Source organism: Lytechinus variegatus, chromosome 12 (genome assembly GCF_018143015.1).
Source record: "Lytechinus variegatus isolate NC3 chromosome 12, Lvar_3.0, whole genome shotgun sequence".
Taxonomy (NCBI): domain Eukaryota; kingdom Metazoa; phylum Echinodermata; class Echinoidea; order Temnopleuroida; family Toxopneustidae; genus Lytechinus; species Lytechinus variegatus.
In genome coordinates, this window is record NC_054751.1 from 17,519,712 (window position 1) to 17,538,658 (window position 18,947).

Consider the following 18,947-nt stretch of genomic DNA (forward strand, 5'->3'; position numbering starts at 1 on the left):
AGAATGTTCAGTGATACTTGATTACTCTTATGTACAAGTTTCATGAATCAGATCCATAAACTTTCAAAGTTTTGATGGTAATTCAACTGATACACCAAATTCGGCCAAAGTTCATTGACCCTAAATGACCTTTGACCTTAATCATGAGACCTGAAACTTGCACAAAATATTCAGTGATGCTTGATTACTATTATGTCCAAGTTTCATGAATCAGATCCATAAACTTTCAAAGTTATGATGGGAATTCAACAGATATCCCCAATTTGGCCAAAGTTCATTGACCCTAAATGACCTTTGACCTTGGTCATGTGACCTGAAACTCGCACAGAATGTTCAGTGATACTTGATTACTCTTATGTACAAGTTTCATGAATCAGATCCATAAACTTTCAAAGTTTTGATGGTAATTCAACTGATACACCAAATTCGGCCAAAGTTCATTGACCCTAAATGACCTTTGACCTTAATCATGAGACCTGAAACTTGCACAAAATATTCAGTGATGCTTGATTACTATTATGTCCAAGTTTCATGAATCAGATCCATAAACTTTCAAAGTTATGATGGGAATTCAACAGATATCCCCAATTCGGCCAAAGTTCATTGACCCTAAATGACCTTTGACCTTGGTCATGTGACCTGAAACTCGCACAGAATGTTCAGTGATACTTGATTACTCTTATGTACAAGTTTCATGAATCAGATCCATAAACTTTCAAAGTTTTGATGGTAATTCAACTGATAAACCCAATTCGGCCAAAGTTCATTGACCCTAAATGACCTTTGACCTTAATCATGAGACCTGAAACTTGCACAAAATATTCAGTGATGCTTGATTACTATTATGTCCAAGTTTCATGAATCAGATCCATAAACTTTCAAAGTTATGATGGGAATTCAACAGATATCCCCAATTCGGCCAAAGTTCATTGACCCTAAATGACCTTTGACCTTGGTCATGTGACGTGAAACTCATGCAGGATGTTCAGTGATACTTGATTAACCTTATGTCCAAGTTTCATGAACTAGGTCCATATATTTTCTAAGTTATGATGACATTTCAAAAACTTAACCTCAGGTTAAGATTTCGATGTTGATTCCTCCAACATGGTCTAAGTTCATTGACCCTAAATGACCTTTGACCTTGGTCATGTGGCATGAAACTTTAATAGGATGTTCAGTAATACTTGATTAACCTTATGGCCAAGTTTCATGAACTAGGTCCATATACTTTCTAAGTTATGATGTCATTTCAAAAACTTAACCTCAGGTTAAGATTTGATGTTGACGCCGCCGCCGCCGCCGCCGCCGCCACCGCCGCCGCCGCCGCCGCCGTCGGAAAAGCGGCGCCTATAGTCTCACTCTGCTTCGCAGGTGAGACAAAAATGGGGGGAAGGTCAGGCCCAAAACCTTTTTTTCACACATTTCCTTTTGTGATTTGTGCATGAAGATCTCCCATAATAATTGTCGATCGGACACAGGCAGAGCTTCGCACCGGATAGCTGAAGAAAATCGACCAGAAATTCGTTTTACCAATGGATTCCCGGAGCTTTGTTGAATTGAAACCAACCTGGAACACTCAAGGTCCTTACGATATTCATGTTTGCTTGAATTGTAATTTTCAAAATGAAGAAAATGGGTGAGTACCAGCACAATTTTTTTCCTATTTAGGCCTAGGTCTTGCCTCTTGGACGGATTCTCCATGGCGGGGCCCTACAATGCCGACGGGTAGCCTACCATGCCTACGGATACGCTACCGGTACCGCATACCGTACGATACCGTACGTAGACCCACCCATACTACTTTTACTAGCCATACATGATACTCCTACACGTACGTGCACGAGCCATAGACCCAACGTCAGCTTAAAGGGCGACGCCATATTGCAGATTCTGGCCAGATTTGGCGCGCGCCCTCACCCGGCTAACGTTGAGCGCCATTCATCTATACACTAATTCCTCTTGATTACCATTGATAAAAACCTCGTTCAAATCTTTTCCGGAATTATTATGAATAAGCAATTGATGTTTTTCCGTTAATCAAATATCCGTTATTATACCCATATTTTTGTGATATTTGTAACATTTTTATTTTAATCACAATTTCAGTCCAAACGCGGGTCAGTTTTTGAGAACCCACGTTGTTTGTGCATGCCCACGTATGGCCTTACGCGTATTGAACGGAATGATGTTGGGTCGAACACCAGAATATTGTTGTGATCGTTTGTTCCGTGTTTGTTGGGGATGAAGCTATGATGGCGACCAGTCACGTTTGACAGTACCGCCAAATCGTTAAGATTAACTAATTAAGGTCAAGGTGAGATAAGAGAAATGAGCAAGGCGCTTTATGGGGGGGGGGGGAGAGAGAGAGAGAGAGAGGGGGGAGTTAAGAGGACCCAGTGGGGATACAGTTTCATCATCAGTGCAGGGCGTCGATGAAAAACTTAATTTTTTTTATTCAAAATGTGGAAAGTGACAGAAAAAGGTTAATTGGTTCTTATTTTTTGAAAAAAACCCAGAATTTATCAAGATTGCTGTTTATTCTTCATCATGGTTGTAGAATTTAATAAAGTATAATTCTTTCAAACAACTCAAATTGTGATTAATCGTATTGGATTTATTTCACTCTTTTCTTTCGCCTTGTTTTTTTTTCTTCCAAAAATCAGGGAGATGAAAAATATGAGAGCTAGAACGTAAACATATGGACTCCGTAACACAAAGGTTTACGATGAATAGCAAAAATGAAAGAACGCTTCTGATTGGTTCTTCGTCAGTATTTTGCGACAAATGCACGTGTAACATTGATCTTGATTAGCCAATTCATTTAGCGATTGATCGCTAATCTTTGTGTTACGGAGCCATGGTGAAGTTATGACGTTGGAGAGGGCGCAGCCCCATGCACTTGCAGATCCAGATTGATTTTCATGGGGGACACTTAGAGTGCCCCTATATTTCTTCAGTATTATTTTTACACGCAAAAAAGTCATCAAAGAAGACATCATGCCACTCATGCCACCGACAGCTGCCTCGTCAAAGGGGGCGGTCAATTATTTTGATTTTTTTTTCATTTTGTCCTCGAAAGGGAAGCCGGGGGGGGGGGTCAATTCATTTTATATACATTTATATTGTGTTTATATATGGGAGGGGGTCTGCTACTGAGCATGTTTTTACAAGGGCTTAATATAACAGAAATGGCACGATTTAACACAATAAAATGTATCATGGAGGTTAATACTAAATTAATACATAATTAATAATTGTTTTAATTGAAAATGAAAATAATGAAGGCACCCATAGATCTTAAAAATATCTCATAAATACAGGCCTAAACCTGTATGAAGTTGAACAGGCATAAAGTATAAATGTTTAGTTATAGCTGAATTGATCCCGCAACCAAATAATGTTGGCATAAACTAGCTGTTATATCAGTGGCGTAACGACATGAACGAGCGAAAAAAAATTGGGGGTTCGATATGGCGTATCGATCAGGCAAAATTTAAAAAGAATTTATTAAGTTGCAACCGACATGAGCATAATTTTGATGTTTTGGTTACAAAAATCCAATTGAACAAGTTCGCAAGATTCTCTTTCTTTTTCCTCTTTTTTTCTGAATTGGGGGCATATGCACGACCCCCCCCCCCCCATTATAAAGCACCACTCTGTTCTGCCACTGTCTAAAATTGGATTTAATCTTTTAGAATTTTAATCTCTTATCTAATTAATCTAAAGGGATAAGAGTAAGACAAAAAATAGTTGCAGATTACTTTATTTCAAAGTATTTTTACTTAACTCCCCAACTCTGCTCTTGCTGCACTGCAAGTAACGGCCCTCCACCAAATTGCCAGGCCGACTCGCCCCGTGAGCAACTGACCGCGTTCGCGTAAGTTCACCCGAAGCCATGACTAAATTCTGACCATAAACATCACCTAACTAATCACTCTCTGACAATATTTCAAAGTGTATTTTATTACAGTCGATCCTTTGGGCCATTAAACGATAATATTTTCAATGTTATCATGACAAATAATTTTAATGAGATAGTGGCATTGTAGAAAAAACAAATTTATAAGCACGAAATGGCACCAGATATATCATCAAACATACAGCGCAGCGTTCGGGACTGGTGAGTGGGACGGCTCGCTTGGTGTTTTCGCCCCAACGAATTCGGCGAAAACGTTACCATTGCGCCGTGCGAATGTTAAATCTGCGGCTCTCAATCAGAGACTTGAATGTCTCTTTTTGCATTATCGAAAATAAATCAAAGACTTTGTTTGATTTATTTACAAGTAAGTTGCATATCCGTCGTGATAATTAGGAAAATCCATGATGTCTTCTTCTAATTCTGTAAAAACTATGTCTTCAAAATGCCTATGTCAGAAAATTGCCGGAAATCATAAAAACTTGCCTAAAATATCTCTTTTTGAAAGTTCATCCATGGTCTGGAAAAAAATGTTACAACTTTTGTAGACGTATACCGTAAACAAATACATCCTCGATCACTGAAATAAAGTGTTTGCTACGCTTTTTTAATTCAGGCCATGTTACCATGACAACTTGGGAAAACCCTTATTTTTTTGAAAAAAAACTTTGGTTTTAAGGGTCATTTTACAGACATAAAACTAACCCAATTTTGAAGAATTGTGTTTAAATTTCACATAAAATTAAATTATCTATGTTTATACTTTCGTATATGAATATTCATATTTCTTATAGAATCTTAGTTTTTGATTGGTCAATGTTTCAGTCATGGATAATGACTGAGCGTAAAAAAATCTGAAAATGCGCATTTTATCGGCAACCAACAAGCAAGATGGCGGAACACATTAAGTTGGCGCTTTGCACGTACGTGCCTAGCAGAGAGGTCCAAACATTATCAGAGATGCCAATTTCAGAGACCAGCTATGCGTGAGATTTTCTGTGGATCTGACTCATTCTGAGTGAGATCACAGACATTGTGTACAATGGGCATTATCGTGTATAGGGAACCACCGTTCACTTCATACAGCAGCGCTGCCTTTATTCAGTCACACGCACGGTTCCCTATTTGTATTTGCACCTCAATTCACTTTGTACACAAGTGCGCGTATACAAATCTACGAGTGGTTCCCAAAACCACGATTTGGCCGTACAATGTGTATGGAGATAGGCTGTGATAGTTGCGTGAGACAGAGATTTGAGGGGATGAACAAGAGTCCAAAATGCTTGAGTCTCACGCATAATGCGAGAGACTTGGTAGCTCTGCATTATAATTATATGGACCTCATAGGCGACAATGCCTTAAAAACAGGTTAGAAACGTTACTGTTTCCTGCACCCAACTGATATTTCTAATTAAATACGAGTTTTGTGCTCGTTTAATTATCATTTATTATTTTATTAAAATTTTTAATAATGGGCAAAAAGTAATGAAATAAAGGAAACTTACATTTGAGTCCTTTTTCGATCTTTTCTTGGCAGTCAGTGCGGTCACCATCGAGTGCGATCAAAGCGGTCCGAAGCTGATTTTCAGATCACGTGATACGCGTAGTCATCACCTGATCGATCGACTATCCTTTTTGAAAGACCGTAACAATTATAAATTTTATTATAAAATGTATAGAATAAAGTATTGTATAATATTATATATACCACCAGTATCTCTACAATTAAAAGATATTTTGTGATATAAAATTCATATTTTGATGTAAAAATCGCTATTTAAGTTACAGTTTAACAGATTTATACTTATTAAGAAATAAAAAATCGAGCAAAAAGAAAACGCCTTGAACACAATGCAAAAATCTAACGATTTGGCCGCGTTGTTAGCAACTATCGTAAGGGGCGCTCTATTTATAAATAAAAAAGAATGTGCAGCTGTCTACCGCGACGTGGTTTGCCGAAAGATTTGGGACAAATTTGTGGGAATTCTGCAGAAAATACATCAAAAGAACTGGTTAGTACCGATTAAACATTATTAAGGTATTAAATACATTATACATAGGTACCTTGTGCATATATTTTCTAAAGTAATATAAATGCTTAGTTCTTAGTGAGTCCCAGTTTATTAACATGGGTAAGTATTGCGGTGTCGCCTAGAGTGCCCATACATAGGTGCATTACATGCCGCCATGTACAGGAAAATGAAAGCACGGGGCATGCAAAATTGCAACACTTTCGTGGGCCTTGAATGAATGGCGCTAATGCAGTTTCCCACGGGTCGATTACCAGCATACCTCACCACCAGTAACTGTTCAGAAAGGTCCTAGCAAGTCTCTCAGTCACATTTCGAGGTCAATATACTATACCTATCGCTTTTCTAAATATCGCGATCAGGAACGGCTAGATTTTGACTTTGCTCTTGAGTCTTGACATCGTCATGCGAATCTTCGGTCATGCATGGCTTCGCTTGGATTCGCCATGCACCATAATTTGATATGGACTGAAGTTAGCGACCAAAACTTCAAAAAGACTCCCCTGCGGCATGCTGGCAGTTTATTCGCAGCATGATCACATGATTTGGTTGCTTACTTCAGTCCATATCAACATTATGATGCACGGCGATACCAAGCGAAGCCAAAGCAATGCATTCATTGATTTCATTTACTAGAATTCATAAAAAGAAGATAAAAATATGAAAAGACAGGGAAACTTGCTTGATGTTTACGCCGCCATTTTGTTTCTCATTGTTCTTTGCCAACGTCACAAATGCATGCGTCCATTACAGTGAGCCTCATTCATTATAACAAGTGAGTGCAAAGAATATCTCATTTTTTTGTCGGTGCTCATAGCAGAAAGGTACACAGAGGCCTAGGGTGAATCACTATTGTTTGGTCATATTGTGAATGGTACATTTCATGATGTTCCCTGGAGGTATTCACTTTTCAATAGATTTAAAATCTAAACAATGAGCCTCATTGATTATAATAGCTGAAAGGTACTTGGGGACTTGGGGCGAGTTTGCCCCCCAAGGAAATGCGCAAAAGAGCCCACCAATTTTTCCATTCACTTCAATGTTAAAGTTTCTCTAAGGTTGCCACTTTAAGCAATCACGTGTAAAAAGAAGCTCCCAAAATAAGAAAAATAATTTGTTTACCTGATCTATGAATTGGAATTCCCTACAGAATCTGTCTATTGTTTGGTCATAGTGTGTACAGTATTGTACATTCCATGGTGTTCCCTGGAGGTATTCACTTTTCAAAAGTTGATGCATGAATCACTTCTATACTTGATTAACTTAAAGTATACAAAAAAGACTTCTCCAGGGACCGATTGCACAAAAGGGTCTTTGCAAGGACCGTCTTTCGTGTCGCCCATCTTTTATGATGCGCCATGTGAAACGCATTTTAAATAAATCATCTGCAAACATATTTCATTCGTCCGTTAAAATTAACAAAATATTTGTTTAAAAATTGATGGGATGTATCATGAAATTGTATGAAATTTGATTTAAAAGCAAGCTAACGAATCTTATTCTTTATCATAAATTTCAGAAACATCCCCGCTTATAGCGTATCATAAAAGATGGGCTACACGAAAGACGGTCCTTGGAAAGACCCTTTCGTGCAATCGGCCCCATGTTTTCATTTGTTCATGGATATCATAGTGTAGTGGACATTCTCTATTACACTCACTTTTCATATGCTTATAAAACAGTTCTCAAGATGAAACCTTTTCTTCTGGCTCTGTCGTCATCCTATCCAACTCTGACCAATCATCGCCAAAGCCCTGCATGCTTCAAATCAGCTGTAAGCCTGGAGCCGAGTTGCTAGCCATATCCGTAGTGAGCAGTGCTCGTCATGCTGAGGTGAATGATAACACGGATGGTTACCTGAGCACTGCAAGGGGCCAGAGGTTGGAGCCGGATGGCAGAGAGGGCGATGATGATGATGATGTCATGTATAAGAAGGAGATCAAGTTGGATAGATCTTATAATAGTGTTAAATTAAAGGTTAGTTTTTTTTAGACCAGCTTCATTTGAATCTTATTGATAGAGGTAAGTTCAAATGAAACACTGAAAATTTCATCAAAATTGGATAGTAAGCAAAAATCACTGTTAGTGAAGGTGACGGGCAAACTATCACTTTCGAGGCAAGCTGGGTGTAGCTATCTTTCTGAAGCGAAGCTGAGGAAAGATTAGCGAGTACATACATGTACAGCTTGCCAAGGAAGCGATAGTTTGCCTTGTCACCTGAAATCAAGATATTTTTTAGATGTGATGTATAGTCATACATTCATATTTTTCGTGATATTTCAGAGTGCTTTTCTTTGTTTACAAAAGACATCATGCAATTTTCTAGAGAAAAAAAATGTTATTGATCTGATCATCTTAAACTATATGGAAATCCAATAATGTCATATTTGCATTTTATCTGTTAACGTTGCTGGCTTTCCATAGTTTTGGTTGATTGGAGCAATCGTAACTCTTTGTAAGGGAAAGCAAACTTATTTTTTTTTGACGTACATGTATTGCGTGCGGGACGTCTGAAGGATGTATTTTTTCCTATTGTAAGTTTATTTGCAACTGCTGGTCTCTTCATGTGCTTTTTAGTTTTATGCCCAAACTTCCCTGTGTGGGACTGAATAACTTGGCCTACCAAAACATATTCCAGTTGTGTGTAAGGTCTTGCATGACTTACAATCAGCTTTGTGTGGTGAGCATTGGCATTGGTTGCCCAGATAAGAATTTCATTGATTTATATGTACATAGCATGCAAATTGTACCAATTCTCTTATGATGGTGATTAAATTTGATGAGGCATCTGGAGCTGCGACTTCTTTTTTCTACTTTCACAGTTTGTATCTTTGGCTGACAAGAACCTTCTCCATCTCCATCACATTAAACTGACATTGACGAGAAGCAACGGTAGCCGGGAGACACCTCTTCAGGGTCGTCATGGCAACATAAACATGGACCATGTCCGTGGTCTCCTAGCATCCCAGCAGCCTATCTCGGATAAGGCAGAGAGCCTAATGAACACAATTGAACAGTACCAGAAGGTTAGCATCAATGTGTATTATAAAATATGTAGTAGAATTGTGTAATATAAACCTGTTTCATTAAATTTACAGTTTAAAGCTACTGAAATCATTCAAAGCTACTGTAAGAGCTATATTTTATATTCTATTAGCTCTAAGTATACGCAGGTTCTTCCAGCACAGAACAAGAAGAGATGAAGAGTTAGATGTTGCTGGTTTGAAGGTATGTGCTCAACTGCCTGAGCTTGGCAGGGCATATTTTATTCTTCATTTCTTCTCTAGGCTTTCTTTTGCACAAGGTACTAGATTTCAATACTTATTCAAATTAAATAAGAAGATGACAATAAGGAGGTAACAAATCATCCTGGATAAGAACCAATCACACATAAGGAGTCTTACAACATTAATTTTCATGATTCAGTCAACCAAGAGAGAGGAGGGGAGTAATTAAAATAGCTGAAGAGAGGACCAAAAGAGGAATTTGATAACAAAAAGAATGGTCAAGTGTGGGATGCAAGGAATGAAAGATGTATGAGGGTAACAAAGGAGATGGAGATAACAAAGATAAATGAGGATAAAAGGCAAGAATGCTGATGGAGACTGAAGAAAGGGGGAAAGTAAATTAGGGTTATTTTGGAGTAGAGCAATGTCCTGAAAATGAGAGAGGCGTTAAAGAACTCTGTGAACTCTGGCTTAAAAAGTTATGAACTTGTAACCAAAACTGGAATGAACAAACAAAACTGCAATAAACTTGAATAATGTACAAGCTAGTTCCCCACACTACTGAAATCATTCAATTTGATTGGCAGATTGCAAATTTATTTTTAACAGAAATGACGTACATGTAGTTGTTATTGTAACAAGTCTGATGAAATGGGATGCCGAACAATATTAAAGTTTAAATTGAACATTAGAAAACTATGGCACATTGACTAATATTAGTATGGGATACTATAGAGCAGGGATTCTCAAATGGTGGCGCGCGCGCCACTTGTGGCGCACCGAGCCTTGCGGAGTGGCGCTTGGGAGTTGGTATGAAAAAAAGTAAAAATAAGGAAAAATTGGGGAAATAAAAATGTATCTACCAGTAACCTGGAAATAAGGATTTGGTGATCATTTTAATACAAAGAGAAAACAAAAACTCTTTACTTGACACTTAATTGCGAATTGATTTCCTTCAATTTTGTCCAATTTAGTGCTCGATAACCCCTATTATGGAAGATCGATGGTGTTCTCCTTTTTATTTATTCTTACAAAGTTTATGTGCCACATAAGTGATATGAAAACCCCGTTTGTAGGATTTCTATTTCAACGGCGATAAATTTTGCATTTCCAGAGTATAAGTTTTGGTTAAGAGTTAAACATCAAATAATGTGATATTTAAAGAACATCCTGATCATAATAGATTATGAATTTGGGACATAACAAGCAGAAACCTTGTTTCCGGAGCCGATTAAAATCCGAAGTTGTAAAAGTGAAATATATGTATGCTCAGATGTATTGCTTGCCGTGATTGTCTGCATGCACTCTTGCTAAAGACGAACTGAATGAATGATACTGCACGTGAGTTGTAGAGAAAGAGGGGCAGTTTGGGGCGCTAGTGCAGTGTAACGCCTAATTTTCAGCCCTTGCAAAATCGGGGAACGTAACTTTAGCCACTGGGGTACAGATGGGGGCGGTGATTGGGGGCCCCCAAGTGTTTCACAGCCAAGAAAAAAAAGGAGAAAGGGAAAGAAAAAGAAAGGGAAAGAGTGGAATTATCTTAATATTATGTCAAAATATATATTTTTGTATTGAAAAGTTCAATATTTTTACTTCAGCTGCCATATCTAGCCCTCTTGATTTTTTTTACCCATTACGCCACTTGCTTCAGCCAATAGATCTGGTGCAGAACAGTCTGAACTAGTGGTATCATTGGTATGTTGTGAAAAAGTCACTGGTCATTTTTCATTTAATAATAATATTGTGTAGTTTGTTGGCATTTGTATTTCTTCTGTTGATATTAATTGCAGCACCTCTGCATGGGCAATTTAAAAGGCCTCATATTCCAAAACTTCTGGGGGCTCTGCCCCCTCGACCCCCATCAGGGGCCTCTGGACCCCCTCCGCTGATATTGCGTAATGGATTGTGGCGCTTCCAAAAAAGTAATTGAGAATGGCTGCTATAGAGTAATAGACTATGTGAATAGGCTGTGAGATGGATTCTATCCCACTGTACAAGCGTGATATATCCACAAGGCACAAAGATGTAGCTGAACACTGTATGGTCTCTTTTCTGTAGCATCTTATACATGTCCATCTTCAAAAGCAAGTTCCATTCTTGTGTACTTAATAATTAAATTGAATTGCCTTTATAATATGTGATTTTATGTTCATATCCAATAGAGATTATGATTATTTATTACTCAAATTAGTTTTTAGTCTTTTTGTGATCAAAATAATATGAATTTATTGTTTTAAATGATGAAAATAAGATGAATTCATGAAAAAAACATGAAATAGTGATATACTTGTTCATATTAAACTAATTCCATTACTAATTTGTTATTTTACATAACACTATAAATAGTTCTTGTAATAACAACACAAATGTTTAGCGTATTATTTATTCATTTGGAGCAGAAAATGTCTTGACTTGTAAATTAGCCTGGCAAAATATTTTGTAAAATTTAACTCTTGAGTCGGTAGAAAACTTCAGAAGACAACAAGGATGACGCGTGTGGCATTTTTGGGTGCAGTTTATGTTTGACGGCTGAAATCTCAAGGGGGAGGGGGGGGGGTTGAATCAGCCTCTGTCTATAGGAATTAAATTGTCTTTGTTTTGGAGCAATCTCTTGATTCTTGATTTGTCTTGTACTGTATACAGAATCAATCATCAGTAGTTCAAGATCTGCAGGCTGCTGTAGTGGGAGCCGCAGCCAATCAGAAGTCAGCCAGCAGTGATCTAGGCATGATGGGACAGATGGCTAGTCTTCTTTCAGGCTTTTCCCGGAGTGGAGCACAAGGCCAAGTAGCAGCAAGTCCTGATGTAATGCTCAAGGTAAGGCAGCTGATGTCACCATCATCACTCTTGAAATACATGTATATTGATATAAAATCTCATTTGATATGAGAGAATATACATCATTTTAATGCCTTCACAAGAGGTCACCAGTCCCGGAGGCCGTTTCATGAAGCTGTTCGTAAGTTAAGAGCAACTTTAAGAAAGACTGGTGATCCTTTCTTACGCGCAAAACCATCGCTAATTAATATACCATTTACCACAAGAAAGGATACCAGTCGTTCTTAGAGTCGCTCTTAACTTACGAACAGCTTTATGAAACACCCACCTGAGGAATTTTATTTTGGAGTCACCTCTTTGTCCATTCATCTGTCCTGTATTTTTTTTTTGGTAGTAACTTAAATATCTTTTGATGGATCAACTTCATATTTGGTCCTAATATGCTTATAGGAGAGACAATATACTGATTACATTCATATGTGTCAAGGTTATAGGTCAAGGATCACACCACTTTTGTATGTATGAGAATACATGTATATTGTTGTCATTATAACTAGGGAACTACATGTACAGGGACTCTCAACACCAAACTTGTTTCATACTGGTAATTAATCTATGTTGTATCCCCATGGAATGGGTAAATTTATTGGCTTGGGGGCAATTTTCAACTTCGGTAGTTTTTGAAAAAAAAGTTACAAAGATTACAACCTTAATTTTTCAACCCACTGCTTGCTTGAGAAGGATTTTATAATGTTTTGATAAGGCGCCCAATTAAAATGAATAGAGATGTGAAGGTGGTAAATTTGTTCAATTATACTCCTGGGCCCCGTCTTACAAAGAGTTACGATTGATCCAATCAATCTCAACTCTATGGAAATCCATCTGTGTCATAATATTTTTTACAGGAAATTTGCACAATGTCCTTTGTAAACAAAGAGAAGCGCACTGAATTTTCAAGAAAACGATGAATGCATGAGTATACATGTACATCATATCCAGAAAATACTTTGAACAAACTTGCATCTTAGATGTTGACATTGCTGGCCGTCCATAGTTGTGGTCTTGTGGTTGATTAGATCTATCGCAACTCTTTGTAAGATGGGGTCCTGTAATTTTGAAGTTTTCATGCTTCTTCTCTCTCTGCACCATGACTTTTGTTCTCAAAGATACTTTAATGTTTCACTCATCATTATACAGCTTGTACACGTACCTCTTATTGTAGATCCCCCGTTCTTTATCAATTTCACTTAAATCATGTCTTTGAAAGTTCTTATTTTGTCATCTTGCCAGTTAAAACAAAGATTAAGGTAATTAAATTATGCAGTATTCAAACGAATTCTGTCATGACATTATTTATTCATAAACAATACATTATGATAGAAGCACTTTTACAATGTTTCTTTATGAGTGGTTGGATGGGAAGGATAACGGTCATGTGGAATGAGTGTTTGTGTGTGTGTGGGGGGGGGGGATGGGCAATGTATAGGTACTGGGCGAATGGATTTTGAGAGTGAAGGAGTACAAAGGTCTTGTAAGGAGTGTATGCCAGCCAGAACAATCTTGAAAATGCTTACAATTGTGGTGGCTTATGTTTGGACAGTGAGTTGCTTTGTTCATCTTAGGAGACGAAAATAACATGCTATTTCATAAAGTATTACTCTTTATTTTGATCAGCTTAGGCAATTATTTGACACAAATATTAGCTCATTCAGAGAACTAATACATGCAAGTCTGGGGGGGGGGAATGAGGACTCCCTTTTTTCTTCCACTAATCAAACTTTTGCAAGGACATAAACACAGAAAAAAAATGGCAAAGGTCAACATTTCATTTGATGCAGCAAAAGTGTACGAACCATGCACTTATTAAAGGTTTGTAAACTTCGAAAATCTTCTTCAAGAGTTGCTTGGAGTCACTTTTTATTCTCGAGTAGTTTAAAAATTTACTTGTCATGAGGTCATTGGCGGAAGTTACCTGTATAGAGTGATGATGATCTGATCATATTTGGAGGTAACTTCATGTAGGTCAAAGGTCACACAAGTAATTACATACATTTCTGTGTTCTGGTGACAGCATTACTAAGAACCAAGGTAAAGTTATACAACCTGTATATAAATTCCTGTAAGAGAAAAAATTTAAAGGACAACGTTTATAGTTGGGTTTGTTAATCTCTGCTTATACCATAGATGATGTCGTCCTTTGAAGGTGGTGGAGGGGATTCCCCAGGCAAGGAAAGCATGTATGGAGCCCTGAAGATGATGTGTACGGGTGTAACTAACATGAGATTACAGGATGATGAAGATGCCAAAAACAAAGCCAAGCAGGACCAAGAAAAATGGTATGTAAAAAAACATTGTTCATAGAGGGTCAAATAAATTTAATGATATTGATATGCTTGGTATAGTAACTACACAATACTGTTTTGAGTTATTAAACTTATGTTTTTGTCGCGTCTTCATAGCAGAACGAGACTATAGGTGCCGTTTTTTCCGATGGCGGCGTCAACATCAAATCTTAAACTCGGGTTAAGTTTGTGAAATGACATCGAAACTTAGAAATTAGTCATTAAACCTGGACATAAGGGTAATCATGTATTACTGAATATCCTGTCCTGGTTTCAGGTCACATGACCATGGTCAACGGTCAAACTTAGACCATGTTGGGGGAATCAATATCGCAATCTTAAGCTAATTTTAACCTAAGGTTAAGTTTTTGAAATGTCATAACTTAATAAGTATATGGACCTAGTTCATGAAACTTACACATAACGGTAATGAAGTATTACTGAACATCCTACCCGAATTTCAGGTCACATGACCAAGGTCAAAGGTCATTTTCAGGAAGAGTCAATGAACTTTGGGCATGTTAGGGGTATTTGTTGAATTTCCATTAATAATTTTAATTTTTATGGAACTAGTACATAAAACTTGAACATAAGTTTAATCAAGTATCACTGAACATCCTGTACGAGTTTCAGGTCACATGAACAAAGTCAAAGGTCATTTAGAGTCAATGAACTTTGGTCATGTTGGCAGTATTTGTTGAATTACCAGTGTAACTTAAAAAAATTATGGATATTGTTCATAAAATTTAGACGAAAGAGTAATCAAGTATCTGTGAACATCCTGTGCAAGTTTCAGGCCACATGACCAAGGTCAAAGGTCTTTAGAGTCAATGAACTTTGGTTATGTTGGGGGTATTTGTTGAATTGGCATCATAACTTTGAAAGTTTATGGATCTAGTACATGATGAAACATAGACATAAGAGTATAAATTATTGTTTTTCACACATCTTAGATCTCATGATCATGGTCAAAGGTCATTTTGGGTCAATGGACTTAGTATTTTATTATCATATGAATGTTTTCTTATATGAATAATTACTTTAGCTGTTTCAAAGTCAGCACTGCTGTTGTATCGAATCCCGTTATGCAGGCGAGACTGCCAGAGGTGTCCACTTGTTAGTCCTTTTTTCACAAAAATGTGTAGTCTAACCCCATTCAATGTTATTATGAATGACTCTGCAGACTTGGGCATTATGTGTCAGTTATTAACCCACTGAATCATTTATTTTAAATCTTAGGCAAAATGTCTACCTGCCTTTAATCATGAATTATTGTGCAACAGAATCACCTTCAGCGATATTTCAGGTTAATTACGCTACCTGTAATTGGAATGGTTGTTAATCCCATTCTTTTTTAACTGCAGACTTGAATGTTTGATATTGGTGAAGAGAAATTTAACCACTATTGTCTTTTACTTGGACATTATTTGTTTTATATACCACAGCATAGGAAATACGTAACGACGGGCGATTCTTCCCTTATGACACCTCAAATTGCTCCTAAAATTCTGCCAAAATGCATGTTTTGGGGTGACCATTCTTTCTAGTGTCTCCCCAAGAGTTGTCACAATATTCAATATTATATAGAAAATCAATCTTCTAACTATGGCAGAATAGGGATATTTGCATTCACTGCTTAATTGCTTGTTGCCCGTAAAAAATTAGCCCTTAAAATGAATGAATTTCTCACCTTAAAATAAAAATTATTTCCTACCCCGATATAAGATGCTTTTCACACTCATCATTATTTGTAAAATTCTCCCCTTTTTAACAGTGACGAAGAAGAGAAGAATGATGAACCTATTGCGTCCCAGACCTCTCTTGGAATCCATCTTGAATCATTCCTGGCCGACATGGAGGAAAAGATGATGTCCAGACTGGACGCCAAACTGGACGCAATTCAAACTCACTTTGACCTCAGGTTCAACAAACTAGAGACAATGCTATCTGAGCTCACCGCCCGTCCTGTAAATAAGGGTGAACCTGATGCCAAGGTGAACGGCACGACAGAGACAAAACCTGCTGCCAAGGAGCAAGATCCAAGGGCCAATTTGTACAAGTACTTGTGAAGTAGAATGTGGATTATACTATTTAGGCTGATTATCCAACATGAGCTCCACTTTGATTCCGCCCACCTCAATTTGAAATACATGTAGTAATCCAAGTACATGTGTCATGTTTGGAAGTTTTTCTCACAGTAGAGTACATGGCAGCATTTCATGAAATATAACAGTCAGTGATTTTCACTTACAATTTTGCTCTGAGCCAATCAGATGTAAGGATTTTAGGAGCTTATAGCAAACCATCAGAGAAAGTACCGTAATTTGTCTTGTGAAATGCTCCCCAGTGGTGTGACATTCATCCCATTGGCAACCGGTTCTATTAAGTTTTTTTTTTTTGAAGAGCCGTGGCGTAGTGGTTCTGACTCTTGCCTTGTAAACAGAGGGTCATGTGTTCGAATCCCACCACGGTCTAGCGTCCTTTGGCAAGGTGTTAATTCACACTTTGCCTCTCTCGACCAAGGTGCTGAATGGGTAGCCGGTAGGATGCCAAAATGATTGTATGCTTTAATTTTCCAGCGCCATTATGAGGCTGTGATGAATGCAAGGAATGCTCGCCAGTGAGTGGAAATTGTGCACTTTTTGTGCGGGATTGAAATGAATCCAAACTGGGGTAATAATATGCTGTAAAGCACTCTGAGCTGTTCTGGGAAAAGCTCTATATAAAAACTAGCTATTATAGGCCGAGCATTTTCAGATTGTATGGGTAGGAACAATTTTTTTTTCAAAATTGTACACAAGCAAATGGGAGGCTGAACATAGAACATTCATGCTGTCACACACATACCATCCAAAAAATTTACCATTTCACGGCCATACGGGTGTGATCTGCATATTGTCTGAATGCCCACTGCTGCAGATAACAGTATGATGCGCGCTTGAATCACTGCTAGCTAGGCACGCTGCTCTAGGATTTTGCTGTTTCCATGCAGTATTTTTCATATTTTAATCTAAAATATTAATATTCTTCAAAGTATTCATACTTTATGGAACAAAGGCATTGTACAACACAAATAGCGAATGCTCTTTAATGTACAATGGTTCAAAAGTTTGCTTTTGGTGAAAGAGATACACCTTTTATCACTTGGAATGTCTTTCTTTCATCTTGCGTATTATTGCTCAAATGGGAATATTTGTTATTTGTAAGAAACTAAGAATTTATTGTTTGAATCCATCGTTAATTGAATCCTGCAATTCATAGCCAAATCTGTGCTCAAACTTACTATTTAACCCTTATGAGGGGTGGGGTCAGTTTGACCCCCTTCGATGAATTTCGTCATTCGTTGCTGCCCAAAATTTTTCAACCGCACCATTCAGTAACTTTTTACTTCCAAGTCTTGCACATCTTTTGCGACCAAATTTGCCTTGCCCAAATACGTGGTTCCGAAATTATGCAACATTTTGTAAGTGCATGTCAGACCAAGTGCATGATTACTTCTACTTTTTGCCTCGCCCACCAGAGGTGAAGGCGAGACTTAGGGATCCAAATGTCGTCCGGTGTCCGTTGTCCGTCCGTCACAAACCTGTAATGACACATAACTCCCAATCCGTAAGTCACTTTTCAACCAAACTTGGATGGTAGATGGACTTGGGGGACGTGCATGTTATGCTGCAGTCTGAGGTCATGTGGTAAGGTCAAAGGTCATTTTCAGGTCAACGTTAAAGTTTACATGCAAGACTCTCTTATAACACCTAACTCCGCAACCGTAAGTTACTTTTCAACAAAACTTGGATGGTAGATGTACTTAGGCAACATGCACTTTATGCTGCAGTCGTAGGTCACATGGTAAAGTCAAAGGTCATTTTCAGGTCAACATTAAAGTTTAAGTGCAAGGCTCTTCTGACAAGTGTTATTCCATCCCAGTTATTTCACATTGAAGTTTCGATATAATTCTCTTGCGTGCCCTCGCAAATCACGATATTTCTGGTTATTTTCAGTGGGCGAGACACAAAATTGCTTTTGCCTTGTGTTGGTATAAAGGACTTAATGTTATGCTATTTATGATCACAAAAGGGTGCTTGACGAAGTTCATCGAAAAAGCAATAGAAAACAAAGGTTTGAAAGAACATTAAAATACATAGGAATTATGTTTTTACAATTATATGTAGATATTTGTTAGAAATAATTTATATTTCACCAAAAATTTACATTCTACTTGTTATATAAAGAGAGTTAAAGGCTAAATTCTATTTACTGCAGATTTCATGCACTCAATTGCATAATTAATTAATCGACAAATATTGATAAACAATTGTTTGAAAATTCTACTATACAGTCTTGTAGTTTATATCCGGCTCTACGCAAGTGAAAATTTTCGTGGCGATTGCGCTATCAGCTGCTGAGACCTGAATGGTGGGGGGGGGTCAAATTGACCTCCCCCCTTTATATCCTGGTCTAAAATAGCCCAATAGGGTTAAGGTAAGGTGCGAGTAATATACAAATAATGTTTAGGTATTGTGTTTGAAAGCAATATCTCTTTATGTAATCTGTTGCTGCAGTCTTGCAATCCATATCATTTTCTCTTGATGATTAACAAGAAAGTGTTCATATTGCAGTGGCAAAGAAATGAAATCAGAACACACAATCAATG

The 18,947-nt window shown here is 37.6% G+C and overlaps 1 protein-coding gene across 1 annotated transcript; it reads left to right on the forward strand.

The window, feature by feature from the left end:
• The first annotated feature begins 1,468 nt into the window (after positions 1 to 1,468).
• On the forward strand, positions 1,469 to 17,880 carry LOC121425144. The gene is made up of 6 exons (XM_041621139.1): positions 1,469 to 1,639; positions 7,632 to 7,926; positions 8,772 to 8,975; positions 11,820 to 11,993; positions 14,139 to 14,290; positions 16,071 to 17,880. The coding sequence occupies exons 1-6, from the start codon at positions 1,536 to 1,538 to the stop codon at positions 16,363 to 16,365; spliced, it is 1,224 nt and encodes a 407-aa protein (XP_041477073.1). The 5' UTR covers positions 1,469 to 1,535; the 3' UTR covers positions 16,366 to 17,880.
• Positions 17,881 to 18,947: the final 1,067 nt, after the last annotated feature.